Here is a 25,700-nt window from a genome sequence, read left to right as displayed (position 1 = left end):
TGCAAAGTGCTACAGTACAAAGGGATCTGGGGGTCCTGGTGCATGAAACACAGAAGGTTAGCATGCAGGTACAGCAGGTGATCAGGAAGGCCAATGGAATCTTGGCTTTTATTGCAAGGGGGATGGAGTATAAAAGCAGGGAAGTCTTGCTTCAGTTATACAGGGTACTGGGGAGGCCACACCTGGAATACTGCGTACAGTTTTGGTTTCCATATTTAAAAGATATACTTGCTCTCGAGGCAGTTCAGAGAAGGCTCACTCGGTTGATTCCGGAGATGAGGGGGTTGACTTATGAGGAAAGGTTGAGTAGGTTGGGCCTCTACTCATTGGAATTCAGAAGAATGAGAGGCGATCTTATCGAAACGTATAAGATTGTGAGGGGGCTTGATCAGGTGGATGCGGGGAGGATGTTTCCACTGATGGGAGAGACGAGAACTAGGGGGCATAATCTTAGAATAAGGGGCTGCCCTTTCAAAACTGAGATGAGGAGAAACTTCTTCACTTAAAGGGTAGTAAATCTATGGAATTTGCTACCTCAGAGCTGTGGAAGCTGCGACATTAAATAAATTTAAAACGGAGATAGACAGTTTCCTAGCTGATAAGGGAATTAGGGGTTACGGGGAGCGGGCAGGGAAGTGGACGCGAGTCTAGGTTCGGATCAGCCATGATCCTATTGAATGGCCAAGCAGGCCCGAGGGGCCGTATGGCCTACTCCTACTTCTTATGCTCTTATGCTTTACAGCCAACGGATTGCTTCTGAAAAGCTGTCACTGTTGCTACAGAGGCAAACACAGCAGCCAATTTGCACATAGCAAGGCCCCAAAACGGCAAAAAAAAATGAACAAATAATCATCTTTTGGTGGCATTAGTTGAGGAGGAATGTTGGCCAGGACAAAGGGGAAAAGTCCCTGCAATAGTACCAGAGGATCCTTTACATCCACTAGAGCAGGCAGGCAGGGCTTCAGTTTAATGTCTTATCTGAATGGCACCTCCAACAATGCAGCACATTCTCGTTGCTGCACTAAAGTATCAGCCTAGATTATACGCTCAAGTCTGGAATGGGGCTCAAACCCAAATCTTCGGACTCGGAGGCGAGAGCCACTAACTGAGCCAAACTGATCGTTAAATATACTTAAGAAGCATCATTGTCCCAGTTCAGATATCAATTGTTACAGAATCAGATTCCCACATTAATTAACTTGCTCAGAAACATCGGCCTCATTCTCATGGATTCCACAGTTATCCCATCCATACCCATCATGAAGATGTGCCAAATGGTAGTACATTATTTGCAAAACTCCGATCTATTCTCCACGTCAGGGACTAGTCAAAAATATTAGATTTTATACCTTTGATTTAACATTTACATCCACAAAAAATTCAATCACATTTAGACAATTAAAATGTATGTGGAATGTACTATAAATGCAACATTGCAAAACTACATTGAAAAAGGTTCCATGAATAGATATTGAAATCCAAAGTACCATTAAGTACAAAAAGTTAACCCACGGCCTGAGTCCTTATAATCCTCTATCGGGGGAACGGCACAATTCCCACACCTCTCAAATCCAACCTTGTTGTTTGTGGTCAAAGAGGTACGAGTTGTTACCCAAAGCAGAACTCAAATGGTAGTGCTACTGTGGAAATCGGTTTCATTTTGATATGGTTTTTGGAGTTCCAATCATAAGTAACATTCTTCCCGTGAGGCTCCTAACCCTACATCTTCCAATATCCTAATACTTTTATCTATTAGTTTGAGGAGTCTAAGATGCATTCAGATCATTTTCCTGGGATACAGCTGTGCAAGCATTCAATCCCAGAGATAGAGTGGTTTCTCCACTATGGATGCTGGGTAAAAAAAGCCGTTTCTTTCACCCGTTACCACCTTGTGCTAACCTGCGTGTCCCGTGCACGAAGGCTGCCCGTAGAGCATAATTTGAGAGTGTCAGTGGTTTCAAGGTGTTGCTTGTATCTGTTACAATGCAAGTTGTTTGGGGGGTCTCACACACACACACACACACACACACACACACACACACACACACACACACACACACACACACACACACACACACACACACACACACACACACACACACACACACACACACACACACACACACACACACACACACACACACACACACACACACACACACACACGTGTTGTATTTGTTTATGAAAGCTATATGGGCAACCTATCAACACAGCAAGGAATAATGTAGAGGGCTACCAACCATTATCATCACCAATGACCAAGATCACAATCACTCCAACTACCTGTAGAAGTATAAGCAGGCCCTTACCTGAAGACTTTGACAGTTGTACTTCACTGTTTGATTTGACCACCTTGCCATTCGTTTTAGCCTCATCGACTGATTGCGATTGCTGCATTTTCTCTTCAGGATGTTCCTTCAATTTATTGTGGTTCTGAATGACCTGAGCAGCTGTTGCCATTGCAACCTTTGAATTAAGGCTTTGGGAAGCAAAAGACACGAACTCCTCTTCTTCATCATCCCCAATGTCCCAAGCATCACTGGTGCTTTTTGCAAACTCATGGAAACTTGAGGCTCTCTTTGACTTTGACTGCGCATACATCTTAGAACCTTCTTTAAGTAAGCTGCAAGAAACAACCAACACAAAATGCCTTAGTATTAGACAACTCCTCTAACAACTACATCGAAACACCATCCCTGAATCATGATTGGGGCTAATTCAGCCATAAACTTAAATTAAAATGTCATTTCTATCATTTTAAAATTATCTGCAAAAAATTTAAAATTCGTAATAACTGCCCATATACTGATTTACAGTAATTAATCACTGCACAATCACTTCATACAAATTGTTTTGATAAAAACAATTACATCATAGCAATAATTCAGTTAACAAAACTAATGGTTAGAATTTACATCCAAAATCTTTAAAATAGGAAATAGAGCTACAGTATTTGCTAAAAAGAATTTTATCTTTAGTCATCCTTATAAATGTGCAATGTAATAGCAATAATTATTCATTGACTAAATTTTGTATTAGACATAAAAACCTCCTACACTCCAGTATAAATGACAATTGCCTCAAGCAATTATCAAGCACAGGAACAATTTATTATAGTCTAACTCAGAATGAATATCAAGCTTTCCATACTTGGAACATACCGACATCACATTGCTCCAGGGCTTGGTAGATCAGAACAAATTTATTTTGACAGTGCTGACAGCAATTCATTTTGCTGGAAGTGTTTTATAACCTTCACGGCAGCCTGCAAAGCCTCATCTTACAGTCCAATCCTACATGTATGATCTAATACAACTCATGAACCTTGTATTACGAGCCACTCACATATATCATCTGGTTCACTCATTGTATAAAATTTGTATCCAGTAGTAAACCACTTGTACCCTTCATTAAAAAGTGTAGGAAGAACAAGTTGGCTTGCACAGCATTTAATTCAACCATAGTTCAAGGCTTGCAAAGTACTACTAAATGTACTATCAACATTCAAACTGGGAAAATCTTTGTGGTACACATAACTGATTAACTCATTTGTAACATTTGCATATTGAATTATCATTGGCCCGCAGGCATCTGTAGGGAATACCTATTATATTCACGTGATCACATGCTGAGTTGTCATTGGCCTGCAGGCATCTGTAAGGACTACTATTGTTTTGAAGACCCAGGCTAGGGGTCCTAATGCCGTGCTTGCCCCACTGGTACTGTTATGAGTAAGATCACAGACCTAATGCTTCATAAGAGTTAAACAGTAATACTCCGTTGTCCTGCGATTTATTATTTTTTATACAAAGTGTGTAAAACAAGACATCATTCACTTCAAGTCAGGGATACAAGATCCACCTAAAGAGATCATTTCCATTTGTGTTGTGCTTCTGGAGATAGCGACAACCATAGTAACAACATAAACACTGTATCTCGATATGCCAGCCACCATTTATTCTGGCCGTTGGCAAGCCTAGCATTCAGTGTGCCCATACTATTTGTTACATCTCTCACCTGTGCAGATCTTCCCCTTACATCTCAATTGCAACTTTCTAACACAACTATACATGCACAATAGATGTCTATGTGTTACTCCAGACCGGTGGACTTCACAGATATCATGGCATCAAAAGACTCTAGAATTAGAGATACATTTACATATATGTCTCTTCTTCTTCTTAGGCAGTCCCTCAGAACCGAGGATGACTTGCTTCCATACTGAAAATGAGTGCTCAGGTGACTGATGAGTCCAATGCGGGACCTAGTCTCCGTCACAGGTGGGGCAGACGGTGGTTGAAGGGGCGGGTGGGTGGGGTGCTTGGGTTGACGTGCGCTCCTTGCGCTTGGCTTCCGCTTGCTCCCGGCGAAGAGACTCGAAGTGTTCAGCGGCTTCCTGGATGCTTCGCCTCCACTTTGTGCGGTCTTGGGCCAGAGATTCCCAGGTATCGGTGGGGATGTTACACTTTTTCAAGGAGGCTTTGAGGGTGTCCTTGAAGCGTTTCCTCTGCCCACCTGAGGGCTCTCTTGCCGTATCGGAGCTCCGAGTAGAGCGCCTGTTTTGAGAGTCTCATATTGGGCATGCGGACGATGTGGCCCATCCACTGGAGCTGATTGAGCACGGTGAAAGCTTCGATGCTGGGGATGTTGGCCTGAGCGAGAACACAGACGTTGGTGCGCCTATCCTGTCAATGGATTTGCAGGATCTTGCGGAGGCAGCGTTGGTGGTACCTCTCCAGCGCTTTGAGGTGCCAGCTGTACATGATCCATGTCTCTGAAGCATACAGGTGGGGCGGGTATCACTACTGCTCTGTAGACCATGAGCTTGGTGCCGGGTTTGAGGTCCTGGTCTTCAAACACTCTCTTCCCCAGGCGACCGAAGGCTGCACTGGCACACTGAAGGCGGTGTTGCACTTAGTCATTGACGTCTGCCCTTGTTGACAGTAGGCTCCAGAGGTATGGAAAGTGGTCCACGTTGTCCAAGGCCTTGTCGTGGATTTTGATAATCGGGGGGGCAGTACTGTGTGGTGGGCGCAGGTTGGTACAGGACCTTTGTCTTACAGATTTTTAGTGCAAGGCCCATGCTCTCGTACGCTATGCTTTAGCGCAGTCAAGACCTCCTATGGCCCAAGGACCCAAGGTCCGACCACTCTGCGGGCCAAGAATGGAGAGGTACTCATCAAGGACAGAGGGGAAGTCAGTGCCCGCTGGAAGGAGTACTTCGAAGATCTCCTTAACCGAGACTCTGTCTTCGACGCGAGTGTCCTCAACTCCATCCCGCAGCATGCTACCCGCCACCACCTCAGCACAACCCCAGCCCGGCATGAGGTTGAAAAGGCCATTCAAAAACTGAAGGCGGCGGCCTCAGGAGCAGATGGAATCCCCACCGAGGCACTAAAACATGGCGGAGAAGCACTACTGGCACAAATACATGAACTAATTTCTCTTATTTGGAAGGAGGAGAGCATGCCAGGGGATCTCAGAGACGCCGTAATCGTGACCATCTTCAAGAAGGGTGACAAGTCCGACTGCGGTAATTACAGAGGAGTCTCCCTGCTGTCTGCCACAGGGAAAGTCATCACAAGAATCCTCCTCAATCACCTTCTCCCGATGGCTGAAGAGCTCCTCCCAGAGTCGCAATGTGGATTCTGCCCACTTAGGGGCACAATGGACATGATCTTTACCAAGAGAAATGCAGGGAACAGCACCAACCGCTGTACATGGCCTTCTTTGACCTCACAAAGGCCTTTGACACCGTCAACCATGAGGGATTATGGCGTGTCCTCCTCAAATTCAGCTGCCCTCAAAAGGTCGTCACCATCCTCCGCCTGCTTCACGACGACATGCAAGCCGTGATCCTGACCAACGGATCCACCACAGACCCAATTCACGTATGGACCAGGGTCAAGCAAGGCTGTGTCATCGCACCAACGCTCTTCTCGATCTTCCTGGCTTCAATGCTCCATCTCACTTTCAGTAAGCTCCCCGCTGGAGTGGAGCTAATCTACAGAACAAACGGGAAACTGTTCAATCTCCGTCGCCTCCAGTCCAGATCCAAGGTCTATATATAGAGATAAATAGATGGATACATACACACACACACAGCAGAAGAACCTCTTCACAGGTACTACTGCCACAATTCCATAAGGAATAAAGTTAAGTGAAAAGCAATACATCTTTTATTTAAATTGCATTAGACAGTTGTTGTACTGACATCCCCCCAGGATCGAGCATTGAGAAAAAGAAAAATAGCACAAGGATACATTTTGAAGAGCATAACCACCCATACTTGTGGGTCACAAGTCTCAGCTCTGGAATAAATGATCAAGTCACATTCCAGAGACAAAAGACTGGTTTTCTCATCAATGTGGTCCATTACAGAATTCTGGATTGATTACACAGAGCTAGATGGTTCACAAGAAAACTACTTGAGGAAGGCCATTCTACCCATTTTAGCTCATCCATCCAGAAAGACTCCCATCAAAACAGCCAACTGTTTCCTAAATAATTACAGGGTTTTTTTTAACCTACCTTACTCTGAAGTCTATTCCATGTATTGAGCACTGTGTGAAGAACTCCTGACAGCAGCCCAAATGCAGTGGGTCTGAAGCAAGTTCAAACACTAAGCACAGTACAAAATCTCCTCATGGCACTTGCACCTCATTTTAATACCATCCTCCGCTCATGGTCCAACCATTACCACTCTTTTACCCACGCCTCCTTTCTACATTCACCTACTTCCTTCAAATCACATGTCCTCAGTGTACACAAACTCCATTTATCTCACAGTACATTATCTCAATCACTAAATTTGGATCTCCTTGTGTCAGCTTCACTCATGCATGCTCACGTTCGAGTCAGAAGGTCATAGATGCAAGCCCAATTCCAGGATTTCAGCACTTCAGAGTGGTACAAGAAACTCTTTGGTATCCGGCACCGACGGGACCAGGATGGTGCCGGTTGATTAAAAATTCCGGATAACAGAGAGGGTTATCGACTGAGGCTACTTTTAACAAACAAAAATTAAAAAAATCAAGAAATGTGCAATATACAGTAATTGGGTACTACCGGCAGCGCAGGAGAGTCAGACTCCTGTTATTGAGGTGTTCGGACTTCCGACAGCGCCAAGAAGCCGAGTATTGGCAGTTTGGAAAACTACCCCCACTGACTAACTCAGCCACCGCGGGAGACTCAGACTCGGCAACATTTCCGGTTATTGAGGTGTTGTTTTCGGAGTATGAATTTTGCCGGTTAATAGGGAATTCCGGATATTTAGGTGCCGTTTAAATGAGAGTTTCCGGTATTGAGGAGGTGCTGCACTGTCAGAGGTGCCAGCTTTTGGACGAGATATTGAATTGAGGACTCATCTTTCTCTTCATGTGGTTGTAAAATATGCCATGGCATTAATCAAAGAAATACAAGGAGTTCTTCCTTTGTTTGGCCAACATTCATCCTCTCATCCTGTGACGGAATAAGCCATATAACCTATTCAGAAAAATACACTATCTTATGAAAGAACTCTGGCCTTATTAAAACATGACAAACTGGGTTTGAAAATCTAGAAATCTAACTATGAAATAGCTGTAAAAGCATTCTGGCTATTGAGATACAGCTGTGAAAGCATTCTGGCTATTGAGATATGGTAGTTATTGACCCTGAATAAATAACCTTATTGAAACAGAAGGTTAAGGGCTCCGACAGGCTGAATTTTTTGGAACAAAATAATGGTTCACCATGGATAAGGTGTTCTAATTTACACTTCGTACAGAAGCACATAAAGTATGGAACATCTGCCCTCGTAAAGAGGACAAAGTAAGGAACACCTGCTGTCACACCATTTTTTTTTATATGGTAAACTTAGAACACCTCGAGATGAGACACGAGTCTGGCATTAAGAATTGCAGAGGTTAGCAGAAAAATGACTAGAGATAATTAGCTTGCATCAGCAGAAAACCTTAAAGGAAATGCCACTGGAAAAGAGTATAAATATTGAACTCTCAAATGGGATAACAGACTCGCTTTAATCGGGCAAAGCGATTCTCGGCTTCAGAGGCAGCTCTAAGTCTCCAACTCTTTGTACCTCGGGGATCAAAGGTATTTAATTTTGGTGGATATCCTATAGAACACCAAGAACTGTAAAACTGTAGCAAAGTTAAGATTTGAAAGTAAGGTTCTCTGATAAGATTGTAAGCTCTCTCTTTTTGGAACTGTTAATGTTGCGATTGACTCACCAACTGTAAATTGCATGTCGGCTCTTTAATAAATCTATATTTTTTTAGAATTGTCTCACATAAGACTTCTGTATCAAAAACTCGTGAACTCAATCTCTGTACATTCTTTGGTGAGGAGTTGCAGAATTCTGGGGGAGTTTTCCAGACGCTCATTATATCCGGAACGTTACAGTCTAGCTAAACTTATTTAAAGTGCTATCTGGAGGATGGTAACATTCTCGGGTTGTTCCTTTCCTTTAAGGAGAGATAGTCCGGACCTTTAGACCAAATTAAGCGTCTTTAGGATTCGGCTACCTCAAACTTTAGTTGAAAGTGAATGTCTTGAGAAATACGCCTGATCCGGGGTAGCCCTAAAGGGGCTAGGACTAGTAATTATCCCTTCAATCCAACAACACAAAAAAAAAATAATCAGTGCTGTTTGTAACACATTACGGTGTATATATTGGCTATTGTGCTTGCCTAAATAACAAGTGACTACGCTTCAAAAGTAATTCATTGAATGTGAAGCATTTTGGGTCATCCTGAGGACCAGATAAAGTGCAATGCAAATACAGGTGGTTCTTTTTCTTTCTTCCTCCATGCCCTTCAATGAGGCAGTGAAAACTGTTTCTTTCAATTCTTCAAAAAGGGACAGTTTATTCACATCTTTTCAAAGTTCAACAGCTACCACCTTTTAATTTTGAAACGCCATCTTTCAACTTTCACCATTCTTGACCTCAGCCATGTTCAGAGCTCAAAGGGAACTCTCATTACCTCATTCACTATACCTCCTTCTAAGAAGTCCCGTTTCCTCCTTCATGCCAAGCAGTTCATTTCCCTCAATTAGTCTTAATTCTCCATAAAGCCAAAGTTACGCCAAGATTTGAATACTGCGAAGATAAACCCCACATCTCGCACACTCTTGAAAACTATACAAGAAAAAGCGTGCCATCTGACAAGTGATCTCTCCGTCGTCTCTACCATCCATACCTTAGTCATGACCTGTGTCATTGTTTTGTAGATACAGTGCTCTTCTGAACTTTCCTCTCTCATTCTTGTAAACCATAAAATCCTATATACTTTTCTTGCTCCTTGCATCCTCACTATGTTGGAAACAAGAATCATCAGACAGTCCCTTACTTTTACTCATCCTGTCCCCAGAACTCCAGACTGTGGAATGTTTCATCTCCCTCAGTCCTTCCTTCCATCTACAATCCTTTGGAAGTCTAGGTACAACACACAATCCACTTGGGATGACACTTCCTCAAAGACGTCAAGGAGGTTAGTCAGGCAAGATCGTCCTTTGCCGAACCTCTGCTGATTTTTGTTTACTAAATTATTATACAGGTATTCCTCAATTTTACTCCTGATGTTCAATTTCATTTTATGACATGGAACTGAATTAATATGAATGGATCAATAGTTGCCTGTGTCTGTTTTGTCACCCTGTGTGTTTTGGGCATCATAGTGGCCTATTTCGAATATACTGGCACCTCTCTAGTAACCAGCGAAACCCTCACTGTGATGGAAACCCTCACTGTGATGGACAACGACACAGAAATCTCCTTCTTAGTTTCTTATAGCACTCTGTGATAAATATCATCTATCCCTAGTAATTTTTGGTTTTGAGCCCCTCTAGTCTGTGTAGGACTTCAATCGCATCGAGATCAGTGATTAATTGTATCTAGATTATCGCTATTTGGGATGGGGCTGTTGCTCAAGTCTTCCTTCAAGAATACTTTGAGAAATTAATCATTCAGAATATTTACGATCTCTTCTCATCCTGTGTTCAACCCGTTAGCATCTCTTATGATGCCACTTCTTCCCTGACTACCCTTTTGCTGCTGAAGTACTGAAAGGACTTCTTACTGTTCTCACATACCCTCTTCATAAACTGTATCCTTAAAGCCTTCATCCCTGTCCCTCCATCCTCACCTCTAATAATGTGTGAAAAGCTCATGGAATTCTTTGTCAGAGATTGAGATCATCGATTCAGCTTCCCCTGTTGCAGTCGTCCACAAACAACCCATGCCACTCTAGCCCTGAACTCAACTCTAATTTCTCTCTCATCTCTCTCAATGCCCTCCCATCCATGAAACCCAACTCCTGCTCCCTTCACCCATTCCCACTAAATTGCAGACCACCCAACTTCTCTTCCTATCCCCCACACTAGCCAACATTGTAAATGGTGCCCTGCTCTCAAGGATTATACCCCTCCCTTTTAAAACCACCATCGTCACCCTCCCTTCAAAAATCCCACCCTTCACCCCCTGTCCTTGCAAACTACTGCTGCATCTCTAATCTTCCTTTCCTCTCGAAAATCCTTGAACCAAATTCATGCCAATCTCCGCAGCAACTTCCTGTTTGGATTTCTCCAAACAGATTTCTAACTCTCCCACAGCACCAAATCTACGCTAACCAAAGTCACAAATTACATTCTATGACTGTGGTGCATTATCCTTCCTTGACACCTCTACAGCATTTGACAGTCAAGTACACCATCTTCCTCCAAAACCTCACCTCCAGATTGGTGGTGCTGTCCTCAATTGGTTCTACTCTGACCTATCCAATCATAGCCAGAGCATCTCCAGCAATGGCCTCTGTTCCAGCCTTCACAACATTACCTTCTTGGCCACCTCTTCCAACTCATCTAAATTCCTGGTCCTTGGCAATATCATCCACAAATATGGGGTGAGCTTCCACATGTACACTGATAAGTGATGACACCCAGATCCAACTCTCAAAACAATTCTCACGACCCCTCCACTACCTCTGTGCTATCAGACAGCTTGTCCAACATCCAGTCTTGAATGATTCACAATTTCCTTCAGCTAAATATTGGGAAGACCGAAGCCATCATCTTCGTCCCTGCCACTAATTGTACATCCTTACCAATGACTCAAGTTCCCTCCCTCCCTTTCGTCTCAAGCTAAAGCAGATTGTTCACAACTTTGGCAGCTTATTCAACCCTGAGCTGACCGTCAGAACCCTCTCATAAAGGTGGCCTAATTCCACCTCCAAACATTACCCGCCTCTGTCCCTATCTTAGCCCATGTCACCGAAACTCTTATCCATGACATTGTCACCTCCAGACTGACCTATTCCAATCTTCTCCTATGCTCCACTCTTTGGAAACTCCAGCTCATCCAAAATTTTGCTGACTGGATCCTATGTCGCACTAAATCCCATTCATCCATCACCCCTATCCTTGCTGAATTATACTGGATACAGTACCCACAAAGTGTCATTTCTCTGTGTTTAAATACCTCCATAGCCTGCCCTGTCCCTGTCTTTGTAACCTCTTCCAGCCCCTACAACAGCCCCTCAAACTCTCCATTCATCTGACTCTGGCCAATTGTGTATTCCCCTCTGACTACCCACCATTGGCAGCCAGGCCTTCAACTGCCTCGGCTCCAAGTTCTGGAATTCTTTCCCTGAACCCCTTTGCTTCTCCATTTCAATGTCCTCCTTAAAAACCTTCTCTAATAGTTATATTTTTTGGTCACCCTCCTTTGGCTCGGCTTCCATGTTTTGATTGCACCTCTGAAATACCAGAGGACCTTTTCCTACATTAAATACGCTATATAAATGCAAGCAGCTATTGAGTGTTTTAAGGCTGCTGTTATTTTTCCCCATATCATTTAATCCTACATGGACTAACACCACTGGATCTCTTCCTGTTCCCTTTGGTACCCATTCTATCTTTTCCTCAATAATGTTCCGCTCTATACCAAAGTAGACAACTCACCATCCTGCGAATATCGTCTTTATGACACACATGCCATCCACTTTCACGAATTATAAACAAAAATAATGTGTTGCAAACATACCCTGGGTTATAGTTCATATAGTTGTGTGTATGCAGAAATTTACAGGAAGGAATAACAGAATTTATGGCACAGAAACAGGTTATTTGGCTCAACTGGTCTATGCCATGTTTATGCTGCACACAAGCCTCCTCCAACTCTACTTCATCGAACCCTACCAGAATATACTTCGATTCCTTGCTCCTTATCTAGCTTCCCTTTAAATGCATCTATGCTATTCACCTCAACTACTTCATGTGGGAAATACTAAAAAATATTTTTTTTAAACTTATGTCTCTGGAGTTCCTAACATTTTTTTTTATTTTTTTTTTATAAAAGAGATAATTGTTAAGTGTAACAAATTATTTATTGCTTTGCCTCCGCATAGGCAGTGCTTTTAGTCTTATTAAAAATAATTAAATATCTTGTTCAAATAAAGCTGCATTGTTCAAGATATATAATGAATAATGTCAAACTTTCAAAAATCTCTGCAGCAATTTGGAAAGCGTAGGCTCTATTCCATTATGCGAACAATATTTAAGCAGCAATATGCAATTATTACCAGAATTTAAACTGCTTTGATTAACTGCTTAACAAGTAGTATTGCCATAGCTGCCTGCTCCAATATTTCCATTTACTATAAGAAATGTATTTGCACTCTGCCCATTTAACAGGGCAACATTCTTTCTGCCCCACTAAATATGGAGAAAAGGAGGTATGGCGTGACTATTTTTACATTTTCATTAATAACTCAAAAACTGCAAGCCCAATTTTATGAAGCTTTGAGTGTCATGGTTCAACTATTACAAGAACATGAATTATGCTAATTAAACCCAATTTTCATAAGCAAACTAGACTAATTAGGGAACAACACTTATCCCATATTTAAAACAGAAGATTAACATAACACGTGTATTTTAGGGAATATATTATCAATGTTTTTCAAGACATAGCTTATTAAATTAATTATTACTCTTAGAGTGACAGAAAATATTATAATGGATGTTGCACAGAAATCAGATTTATTCTTAATTTTTGATGAATAAATGTCAAATCTACTTCCAGTCTGCATAAAATTCAAAGAATATAAAAGAACAGTTTTCATTTTTCATAAAAACAGCTTAACTATATCTTGCAGTTTTGATAAGGTCATACAGAAGAAAACACACTTAGCTGAGCTAGAACGTGTTCATTCCACATCAGATACAAATAAATGACCTCCAGTCTATACATTACTAGATAAACAATAATTTTTATAAAACTATTAGAAATTCAGTGCAGAAAGAGCTCAGTCCTTTTAAATAGTCAATTAATCAATAATAAATTGGCTTGCTTTAAATGTTACTGACTTCACAACGACTTGCCAGGTTGACATCCACATACGAACAGGAAAGTCAATGACATTATTCATATCCTAACCCTAACCACAAGGCAACTAATCCAGTTCAAGATCAGTCTTTTAGGGACTTACATTTCATGATCTTTATGACCTCCTCTGCTCCTTCAACAATAGGACTGTGTTGCTTGACTTTTTTTTATTATAAGCTTTCTTTACTTTTTCTCACCTTTCACAATGTGCCATCTTCAACTGAGAGGGGAGGTGGCAATCTATTCCAACCTCCTGTCAACATCTTCCTGAACCAACTGATAGCAAATCCAGGCGAGTGAACCAGGGAGGAATCTTCTTCTGATGATCTTTCTATGACTTCTGCCTAGCTCTTTACCGCAGTAATAGAGTTGAGATCAGGAGCTCAGTGATGTGTCAGGAGGGGGAAATTGCAAGAACCTTTAAAATTTTTACACATCTCTTCAGACCCAAAATAGCATGCAGAACAAAGAATTAATGCAAAGGTAAAGGCGGTAGAGAACTCACCAATCCAAAAACATGCATGATGGGATTCTAACCTTACAATATCATAGCCATGTAAAATTATGCATCACTGAATTCAATGAAATTGCGTTAGAAAGTGAATTTATAGTTTGGAATTGGAGACAAATAAACCTTGAGAATAGCAACATGGTTAAAATTGACAACGGCCTGGGTTTTGAGGTAAAAATAATCATGAGGCTATCAGCACTCACTGTTATTAAAGTGTAAATCGGACAGCAACATCCAGAGACCGCACATGCAGTTAAATGCAGAAATCAAGAAGTTGCCCTGATCTTCCAGAAGCTTTGCTGTAACAGTATCTCCCCAAGAGACTTTGAATTCAAATACATGTGTAAAGGTGTAATTTTTTTATTTGTATTCTCTTAAATTCTAACTATAATTGCTGATTTTTTTTTTTTTAATAAAAGATCAATGTATTCCAAATACCATGTGTAGGATTTTAGAAACTGGTGAGTTTCAAATCCTGTTGGGAGTGACTAGGGCATGTAATAATAATCACAAATCATTGAATACATCTCAACGGAGATCTTGTGATGTAATGTTTTTCAATCAGGTGCTTATTTTACCTGCAACACCACGATGCTGTGACACCAGTGTTTTGCCAACCCCCTGTCCATTAATATTTCCTAATTTGCAGGGGAACAGTAGCATAGTGATAATGTTACTGGACTAATAATCTGGAGACACGAGTTCAAATCCCAGCTGGGGAATTTAAATTCAGTTAATTAAATAAATCTGGAATAAAAAAGCTAGTACAGGTAGACTACCCTTTATCCGGACTTCCGAAAACCGAAACCCTCTAAAAACCGAAGGTTTTTTCGTTCAGCGTAAGTCGTGCGTACGACTTACGCTGAACGAAAAAACCTTCGGTTTTTAGAGGGTTCCGGAAGTTCGGATAAAGGGTAAGTCGTGCGCACGACCCCCCGCCGACCCCCCCGCCAGCCGCCGACCCCGCCAGCCCCGACAACCGCCGACCCCCCCGGCCCCGACAACCGCCGACCCCCCCGCGGACCCCGCCAGCCCCGACAACCGCGGACCCCGCCAGCCGCCGACCCCCCCGCGGACCCCGCCGGCCCCGACAACCGCCGACCCCCCCCGGCCGCCGATCCCCCCGCGGACCCCGCCAGCCCTGACAACCGCCGACCCCGCCAGCCGCCGAACCCCCGCGGACCCCGCCGGCCCCGACAACCGCCGACCCCGCCAGCCCCGACAACCGCCGACCTCCCCGCGGACCCCGCCAGCCCCGACAACCGCCGACCGCCCCCCCGCGTACCCCGCCCCCCGCCGACCCCGACTGACTTACGCTGAGCGTCAGCGTAAGTCGTGCGCACGACCCCCCGCCGACCCCCCCCCGCGGACCCCCGCTCCGAAATCCGAAATTCTCCTTTATCCGAAACTCGGCTGGTCCCGAGGTTTTCGGATAAAGGATAGTCTACCTGTATCAGTAATGGCGACCATGAAACTACCATTTTGTCATAAAAACCCATCTGCTTCACTAATGTCCTTCTAGTCTAGCCTCTATGTGACTCCAGACCCACAGTAATGTGGTTGACTCTTAACTCAGTTGTCTTACCACCACCACCTTCTCAAGGGCAATTAGGGATGGGCAATAAATGCTGGCCTTGCCAGCGATGCCCATATCCTATGAACGAATACAAATTTTTTTTTTTTTTACATAAAATAACCACATCTTTAGCACTTTAGAAAATTTGGGCTTGAAGATGAAGCTCGAGTGTTAGAATTTAATGATGATAATTATAAAACTGGCAAACAACATAAATGAACATATTGTTTTAGATAAGAATCGGCAGCAGTTGCGAGGTGAGGCGTACCAATTCAACAGCAGAGGAGGGAGGTAAAAAATAATCCAAGTGTGATGTCACCAGGAAGCAGGTAAGTGATTGGTTGGTGAGTATCTCTTTTATTACAAGCTTAAATTCTGCAGTTTATATTTTCTTGGGTCTCTGGTGTAGTGGGGACAGTTGGTAAATAAGTGCCCTAGAGTATATCTTTAACTGGTGGTATTGAATTAATTTAAATTAATTAAAGGGGTAAGTCATGCCAGAAGAGCCCAGCCCCGTGTTATGCTCCTCTTGCTCTATGTGGGAATTCAGGGACGCTGCCGGTGCCCCTGATGACCACGTGTGCCAGAAATGCATCCAGCTGCAGCTACTAACGGGCCGTATTGAGGCGCTGGAGCTGCGGATGGATGGGTTGTGGAGCATTCACGATGCTGAGAGGGTCGTGGATTACACGCTTGATGAGTTGGTCACGCCGCAGGGTAGGGCTGCACAGGCAGGAGGGAAATGGGTGACCACCAGGCGGAGCAGTAGAAGCAGGCAGGTAGTGCAGGAGACCCCTGTGGCCATCCCCCTTTCAAACAGGTATACCAATTTGGATACTGTTGAGGGGGATGACTCACCAGAGGAAGGCAGCAGCAGCAGCCAACTTCCTGGCGCCGGGGGTGTGGCTGCTGCTCAGGAAGGGAGGAAAAGAGTGGGAGAGCAATAGTGGTAGGGGATTCTATCGTAAGGGGAACAGATAGACGGTTCTGTGGCCGTAGACGTGACTCCAGGATGGTTTGTTGCCTCCCTGGTGCCAGGGTCAAGGATGTTACTGAACGGCTGCAGGGCATTCTGAAGGGGGAGGGTGAACAGGCAGAGGTCGTGGTTCACATTGGGACCAACGACATAGGTAGGAAGAGGGATGAGGTCCTGCAACAAGAATTTAGGGAGCTAGGTAGCAGATTAAAGAGCAGGACCTCAAAAGTTGTAATCTCTGGATTACTCCCGGTGCCACGTGCTAGTGAGTATAGGAATAGGAGGATAGAGCAGATGAATGCGTGGCTAAAGAGTTGGTGCAGGAGGGAGGGCTTTAGTTTCCTGGATCACTGGGCCTGCTTCTGGGAAAGGTGGGACTTGTGCAAGTCGGACGGGTTGCACCTGAACCAGAGCGGGATAAATATCCTTGCGGGGAGGTTTGCTAGCACTGTTCGGGGGGGTTTAAACTAAAACGGCAGGGGGTTGGGAACCTGAGCAGGGAGACAGAGGAAAGGAAAACAGGGATAAAAGCAAAAGATAGGAAGGAGAAAAACAAAAGTGGCAGTCAGAGAAATCAACGGTTTAAATCAAACGTGGCCACAGTAAATAATAATTCTAATAGGTCTAAGAGCGTTAAAAAAACAAGCCTGAAGGCTTTGTGTCTTAATGCGAGGAGCATTTGTAATAAGGTGGATGAATTGGCTGCGCAAATAGAGGTAAACGAATACGATTTGGTTGGGATTACAGAAACGTGGCTCAAGGATGGCCAAGACTGGGAACTCAACATCCAGGGGTATTCGATATTCAGGAAAGATAGGCAAAAAGGAAAAGGGAGGTGGGGTAGCATTACTGGTTAAAGAAGGGATTAATACAATTGTAATGAAGGATATTAGCTCTGATGATGTGGCATCTGTATGGGTAGAATTGAGAAATACTAAAGGGGAAAAAAACATTAGTGGGAGTGATATATAGACCTCCAAACAGTAAGGTGGAGGTTGGGGATGGCATTAAAAGGGAAATTAAAGCAGCGTGCAATAAGGGCACAGCAGTCATCATGGGTGACTTTAACCTACATATAGATTGGTCCAACCAAATTAGTAACAATACTGTGGAGGAGGAATTCCTGGAGTGTTTACGGGATGGTTTCCTGGACCAATATGTCGAGGAACCAACCAGAGATCAGGCCATCTTAGACTGGGTATTATGCAACGAGAAAGGATTAATTAGCAATCTTGTTGTACGAGGCCCCTTGGGTCGGAGCGATCATAATATGATCGAATTCTTCATTAAGATGGAGAATGAAGTAGTTGACTCAGAGACAAGGATCCTCAATTTAAATAGAGGAAACTACGATGGTCTGAGGAGCGAGTTGGGTAGGATTGAGTGGGGAATGGCGCTCAAAGGGTTGACGGTGGATAGGCAATGGCAAACATTCAAAGACCGAATGAATGAGCTACAGAATTTGTTCATCCCAGTTTGGCGTAAAAATAAAAACAAAAAAGGTGACTCAACCGTGGCTAACGAGGGAAATTAGGGATAGCATAAGATCCAAGGAGAGGACATATAAATTGGCTAGAAAAAGCAATAATCCTGAGGATTGGGAGCAGTTTAGGAGTCAACAAAGGAGGACAAAGGGATTAATTAAGAAAGGGAAAATAGAATGAGAGTAAGCTAGCAGGGAACATAAAAACTGACTGTAAAAGCTTTTATAGATATGTGAAGAGAAAAAGATTAGTGAAGTCAAGCATAGGTCCCTTACAGTCAGAATCAGGGGAATTTATAATGGGAAACAAGGAAATGGCAGACCAACTAAATGCATACTTTGGTTCTGTCTTCACAAAGGAGGACACAAATAACCTCCCAGAGATGCCGGGAAACATAGGGTCTGATGAAAGCGAGGAACTGAAAGAAATCAGTATTTGTAGGAAAATGGTGTTAGGAAAATTGATGGGACTGAAGGCCGATAAATCCCCAGGGCCTGATGGTCTACATCCCAGGGTACTTAAGGAAGTGGCCCTAGAGATAGTAGATGCATTACTGATCATCTTCCAGAACTCGATAGACTCTGGAACGGTACCCATGGATTGGAGGGTAGCTAATGTTACCCCACTATTCAAAAAAGGTGGTAGAGAAAAAGCGGGGAATTATAGACCGGTAAGCCTGACATCGGTAGTGGGGAAAATGCTAGAGTCTATTATAAAAGATGTAATAGCAGAGCACTTGGAAAGCAGTGACAGGATCGGACAAAGTCAACATGGATTTACAAAAGGTAAATCATGCTTGACTAATTTACTGGAATTTTTTGAGGATGTAACTGGTAAAATAGATAAGGGAGAACCAGTGGATGTGGTGTATTTGGACTTTCAGAAGGCTTTCGATAAGGTCCCACACAAGAGATTAGCGTGCAAAATTAAGGCACATGGGATTGGGGGCAAGGTGTTGACTTGGATAGAGAACTGGTTGGCGGACAGAAAGCAAAGAGTAGGAATAATCGGGTCGTTTTCCGAGTGGCAGGCAGTGACTAGTGGGGTACCGCAAGGATCGGTCCTAGGACCCCAGCTGTTCACAATATATATTAATGATCTGGACGAGGGAATTGGATGTAATATCTCCAAATTTGCAGACGACACAAAGCTGGGTGGGAGGGTAAGCTGCGAGGAGGATATCGGGAAACTCCAGTACGATTTGGACAGGTTGGGTGATTGGGCAGAAACATGGCAAATGCACTATAATGTGGATAAATGTGAGGTTATCCACTTTGGTGGCAAAAACAGGAAGGCAGATTATTATTTGAATGGCAATAGATTGGGAGAAGGGGAAGTGCAAAGAGACTTGGGTGTCCTTGTGCACCAGTCGCTGAAGGTAAGCATGCAGGTGCAGCAGGCGGTTAAGAAGGCAAATGGTATGTTGGCCTTCGTAGCAAGAGGGTTCAAGTACAGGAACAAGGATGTCTTGCTACAGTTGTACAGGGCCTTGGTGAGACCGCACCTTGAGTATTGTGTGCAGTTTTGGTCACCATACCTGAGGAAGGACGTTCTTGCCATGGAGGGAGTGCAGCGAAGATTCACCAGGCTGATACCTGGGATGGCAGGAATGACGTATGAGGAGAGATTGTGTCGATTGGGCTTATACTCGCTGGAGTTTAGAAGATTGAGAGGGGATCTCATCGAAACCTATAAAATTGTCAGGTCTGGACAGACTAGATGCAGGAAGGATGTTTCTGATGGCCGGGGAGTCCAGAACCAGGGGTCATAGTCTAAGGATAAGGGGTAAGCCATTTAGGACTGAAATGAGGAGGAATTTCTTCACCCAGAGAGTGGTGAACCTGTGGAATTCTCTGCCACAGAGGGCAGTGGAGGCCAGTTCATTAAATATATTCAAGAAAGAGTTGGATATGTTTCTTGAGGCTGAAGGGATATGGGGAAAAGGCAGGGACAGGGTACTGAATTTGGATGATCAGCCATGATCACATTGAATGGCGGAGCAGGCTCGAAGGGCCGAATGGCCTACTCCTATCTTCTATGTTTCTATGTAAGAACCTGAACATAGATAGAGCAGCCAGGCCGGATGATATCCACCCGAGATAATGCAAGGAGTCTTGCGAGTAAGGCAGATGAATTGAAGGTGTTGATGAACACATGGGAGTATGATATTGTTGCGATCACAGAGACATGATTGAGGGAGGGGCAAGACTGGCAGCTCAATATTCCGGGCTTTAGAATTTTCAGGCGAGACAAAGGGGGGGGTGTAAGAGGAGGGAGTGTCGCAATATTAATCAAGGAGTCAATTACTGCTGTAAGCAGGGATGATATCTTAGCAGGTTCCTCTAATGAGGCCATATGGGTAGAACTTAAAAACAAAAAGGGGGCAAGCACTTTGCTGGGAGTGTACTATAGGCCCCCAAACAGTCAGGGGGAGATAGAGGAACAGATATGTAGGCAAATCTCAGAAGTGTAGAAATAATAGGGTAATAATAGTAGGGGATTTCAACTTCCCCAATATTAACTGGGATAGTCAGACTGTGAAAGGCAGTGGGAGTCATTCAGAAAGGAAAGAGAGAGAGTACAACGCCAACATGTTCCCGTAAAGGTGAAGGGTGAGACCAACAAGTCCAGCGAACCCTGGATGTCAAGGGATATACAAGAATGGATTAGGAAAAAAAGGGAGGCTTTTGGCAGATACAAAGGACTAAAAACAGTGGAAGCCCTAGAGGAGTATAGAAAGTGCAGGGGGGTACTTAAAAAAAATAAATTAGGAGAGCGAAGAGGGGGCATGAAAAAACACTGGCGGGCAAAATAAAGGAAAATCCCAAGGTGTTTTAAGTATATTAAGGGCAAGAGGATAACCAGGGAAAGAGTAGGGCCCATTAAGGACCAAAGTGGCAATCTGTGTGTAGAGCCAGAAGATGTAGGTGAGGTTTTAAATGAATATTTTGCATCTGTGTTCACGATGGAGAAGGACGATGTAGGCATAGAAATCAGGCAGGGGGATTGCGATATACTTGAACAAATTAGTATCGAGAGGGAGGAGGTACTAGCAGTTTTAGCAGGCTTAAAAGTGGATAAATCCCCAGGCCCTGATGAGATGTTTCCCAGGCAGCTGTGTGAGGCAAGGGAGGAGATTGCAGGGGCTCTGACACAAATTTGCAGAACCTCTCTGGCCACAGGGGAGGTGCCAGAGGACTGGAGAACAGCTAACATAGTACCATTATTCAAGAAGGGTAGTAGGGATAAACCAGGGAATTACAGGTCAGTGAGCCTAACATCAGTGGTAGGGAAATTATTGGAAAAAATTCTGAGGGACAGAATTAGTCTCCAATTGGAGAGGCAAGGATTAAATCAAGGATAGTCAGCATGGAAGATCATGTCTAACCAATTTGATTGAATTTTGAGAGGGTGACTAGGTGTGTGGATGAGGGTAGTGCAGTTGATGTAGTCTACATGGACTTCAGTAAGGCTTTTGACAAAGTCCCGCATGGGAGACTGGTCAAGAAGGTAAGAGGCCATGGGATCCAGGGCAATTTGGCACATTGAATCCAAAATTGGCTTAGTGGCAGGAAGCAGAGGGTGATGGTCGAAGGTTGTTTTTGTGACTGGAAGCCTGTGTCCAGTGGTGTACCACAGGGATCGGTGCTGGGTCCTTTGCTGTTTGTAGTGTACATTATTGATTTAGATATGAATGTAGGTGGTATGATCAGTAAGTTCGCAGATGACACGAAAATTGGTGGAGTGGTAAATAGCGAGGAGGGAAGCCTCAGGCTACAGGACGATAGACGGGTTGGTCAGAACAGTGGCAAATGGAATTTAACCCTGAAAAGTGTGAGGTGATGCAGTTTGGGAGGACCAACAAGGCAAGGGAATACACAAATGAATGGTAGGACCCTAGGAAGATCAGAGGATCAGAGGGACCTTGGTGTGTATGTACATAGATCCCTGAAGGCAGCAGGACAAGTAGATAAGGTGGTTAAAAAGGCATATGGGATACTTGCCTTCATTAGCCGAGGCATAGAATAGAAGAGCAGGGAGGTTATGATGGGACTGTACAAAACGCTAGTTAGGCCACAGCTGGAATACTGTGTGCAGTTCTGGTCGCCACACTATATGAAGATTATGATTGCATTGGAGAGGGTGCAGAGGAGATTCACCAGGATGTTACCTAGGCTGGAGCACTTCAAAGAGAGACTGGACAAGCTGGGGTTGTTTTCCTTAGAGCAGAGAAGGCTGAGGGGGGCCCCGATTGAGGTGTACAAAATTATGAGGGGCATAGATAGGGTAGACAGAAAGGAACTTTTCCCCTTAGTAGAGGGGTCAATGACCAGGGGGCATAGTTTCAAGGTAAGGGGCAGGAGGTTTAGAGGGGATTTGAGGAAAAACTTTCACCCAGAGGGTGATTGGAATCTGGAACTCACTGCCTGAAAGGGTGGTAGCGGCAGGAACTCTCACAACATTCAAGAAGCATTTAGATGAGCACTTGAAACGCTATAGCATACAAGGCTATGGACCAAGTTCTGGAAAATGAGATTAGAATAGACAGGGCTTGATGGCCGGTGCGGACACGATGGGCCGAAGAGCCTCTTTCTGTGCTGTATAACTCTATGGCTCTGAGAGTCTGCAGGGAGATGGGACACTTGCTGTGCAAGCCTCTTGCTTGTATTTTTAATAGCTCACTGCACTCTAGGACGGTTCCCGTAGACTGGAAGGAGGCTAATGTAGTCCCCATCTTTAAAAAAGGGAGACAAGACTGACCCAGGTAACTATAGGTCAATTAGTAAGAAATCAGTAATAGGAGAGATGCTCGAGGGAATCATTAGGGATGTAATATATGATTACTTAGATAGAGCGGGACATATCAGGGACACCCAACATGGCTTCAAAAAAAGTCTTACAAATTTGATTATATTTTTTGAAGAAGTCAAAGAGAATCAGGTATATGGGGATAGGGTGGGAAAGTGGAGCGGAGGTAGAAGATCAGCCATGATCTTATTGAATGGCGAAGCAGACTCAAGGGGCCGTATGGCGTACTCCTGCTCCTATTTCTTATGTTCTTAAGTCACCAAGATGGTGGATGAGGGAAGCCCAATAGACATTGACAACTTAAGATTTCCAAAAAGCTTTTGACAAGAGGCTTCTCTACAAGATCGAAATCGCTGGTATTTTATGGTAATATATTGAGCTGGATTGAGAACTGGCTGGTAGGCTGTAGGCAGAAAATGGTTACAGATGGATTTGTATCTGTTTGGAGACTGGTCATCAGTGGTGTCCTGCAGGGATCGGTGTTAGTGTCATTGCTTTTTACTATTTTTATTAATTATCTAAATGTAGGTGCAAGTGTTGGAGGCCTGAACTGCATGTTTGCAGATGATACTAAGATTTGAGAGAGTGTCGGGACTGTGGACGATGCTCAACTGTTTCAGGCAGTGTTGGGGGATTGGGCTTGTGACTGGCAAATGATGTTTAATTTGGAAAAGTGCAGTGTTATGCATACGGGCAGGGTGAATGCTGAACATACATACATCGTTCAGGAAAAAGCATTAAAGTAGGTAGAGAAAGAAAGAAATCTAGGCATTCTAATGCAAAGATCTCCAACTGTTTATGAACAATGCCATGAAGCGATAACTAGAGCGAATAGGGTGTTGGAGTGCATTTATAGGACAATTGACTACAAGTTAAAGCATACTATTTTGTCCTTGTACAAAACCTTGGTCGGGCCTCAGTAGAATACGGTGTTCAGTTTTGGTCTCCTCACATGGTGGGTGATATTGAGGCTTTGGAAAGGGTAGAGAGACTAATTCCCAGTTTAAAGCATCTTAGTTATCAAGATAAACTAAAAAAAACCTGAGACTCTACACTTTAGAAAAGCCTAGAGTTAGAAGTGATCTGATCGAGGTTTATAGATGATGAAGGGAATAGATTGCGTTCGATTTGACAGTTTGTTCCAATTAATTAGGTTGGGGAGGACCAGTGGTCACAATTTTAAGTTGTACAATGCCAGATCTAGGTTAGTCAATCAGGAGGTGGCTCTTTTCCCAGACAATAGTGGACCTTTCGAACAAGCTGCCCGCTTGTGCAGTGGATGCCAATTCGCCAAATTCCTTCAAGTGAAAGTTGGACCCATTTCTGGCTGGGGCGGAGATCACCTCGTACAAAAGGTAGGTACTGCATAGAATTATTGGTGCCAGAGTGTTCTCCTGAACTCGTTTTGATCGTCTTGTGGGATCAGAAAGGAATTTCCCAGATTTTTTTCCCCCCATAATTGGCCTGGGTTTTTAATCTGGTTTTTCGCCTCTCCCAGGCGATAACATGGTTTTGGGTGGGGTGGAGAGTGCGACAGTCTAGATGGACCAGCGGTGTTTTTCCTGTCTGTCATTGTTCATATGTTCGTAAATACAGTGACCTGAACATGTCCCAATAGGTATCTGCAGACGTAGCACAGTTGAAAGGAAATCAATTCTGTGAGGAAAGAGGTTTTAAAAAAAAATTTTTCCAGAGACATGTCATGGTACATTAAAATATAGTTAAAGTTGAAAATGTAAAACTGTAGCATACAATCACCAAAACAACATAATTAAAGTAGATCACCTAACTTTATACCCATCGCAGGATTGGCTGATAAGGACCTACAACAGCATGCTCAAATAAGAGCAGCAAGGTTCAAATACAGACCATTTCCATCTTTTCTGCAGACTATATATCTGTTTCTGTCTCTCTCTCTCCCCATTTCCCATCTTTCTGTTCCTGACCCATATTCACAATTCATTTCTCTCCCAGTCTAACCAAGAGCGCCAATAGCAGTGATACTGGCTTATAATCCTTAGCACAGGTAAAACAGCAGATGTTACACAGCGTTGGAAGTGCATAGATCCTTTGATTGTTTCTTTTACTGTCAATTCTTCCCCTCCCCTCTCCTGAAGGCACAAAGCCCTTGCTGTAGCATAGATCCACAGGCACTGAACATTCGCTGGTACCTTGCCCAAGTAGCCAATATTCATGTACAAGATCAGACAGCGAGTGTCGGCAGACTATTTCACCACGGGGACAGGGGCATCACAACAGTGTGTCCAATCGTGTCCTCATCCGATGTCTACACATATGCACTTCCAGCAAGGGTCACTAGATAATGATCATTAGTGTAAACCTTAACTGATATTCCCCTACCTAATCCATGAGCGGTGCAGTCAACTGCAGAACCCTTATTGCCACTTTCATCAGGATAAATTGACTCGGCACAAACTGGAGACTGAATTTGGTACCTTCTCGATTTTACAGTTCAGCTGCTTACTGCTTAGACATCAGAGGAGCCTAGAGTGCATAGATTCTGATAAGAAACATAAGAAATAGGGAAAAAAAAGAGCAGGACTAAGCCATACGGCCCCTCGAGCTGGCTCCGCCATTCAATAAGATCATGGCTGATCTTCGACCTCAACTCCACTTTCCCGCTCGATCGCCATATCACTGGATTCCTCTGGAATCCAAAAATCTATCTATCTCAGCCTTGAATATACGTAGACTCAGCATTCACAGCCCTCTGGGGCAGAGAATTCCAAAGATTCACAACCCTCAGTGAAGAAATTTCTCATCTCAATCCTAAATGGCCGACCCCTTATCCTGAGACTATGACCCCGTAGTTCTAGACTCGCCAGCCAGGGGAAACAATCTTTCAGCATCTACCCTGTCAATCCCCCGCAGAATCCTGTATGTTTCAATGAGATCACTTCTTATTCTTCTAAACTCCAGAGAGTATAGGCCCAATCTGC

The 25,700-nt window shown here is 43.7% G+C and overlaps 1 protein-coding gene across 4 annotated transcripts in view; it reads right to left on the bottom strand.

Moving 5' to 3' along the window:
• Positions 1–25,700, bottom strand: part of LOC147105210 (TBC1 domain family member 22B-like) — a 382,991-nt gene that overhangs the window by 337,184 nt on the left and 20,107 nt on the right. For all 4 annotated transcript variants that reach the window (XM_086011343.1, XM_086011340.1, XM_086011341.1 and 1 more), the window contains one exon: positions 2,310–2,623. In XM_086011343.1, coding sequence (XP_085867469.1) covers positions 2,310–2,623 — 314 coding nt within the window. The remainder of the gene's footprint in view (positions 1–2,309; positions 2,624–25,700) is intronic.

This window comes from Somniosus microcephalus, chromosome 18, assembly GCF_052327205.1.
Source record: "Somniosus microcephalus isolate GS21.2 chromosome 18, FLI_Smic_1.0, whole genome shotgun sequence".
Lineage (NCBI taxonomy): Eukaryota > Metazoa > Chordata > Chondrichthyes > Squaliformes > Somniosidae > Somniosus > Somniosus microcephalus.
Note: the sequence above shows the minus strand (reverse complement) of the source record. Positions and strands in the feature narration are given on the sequence as shown.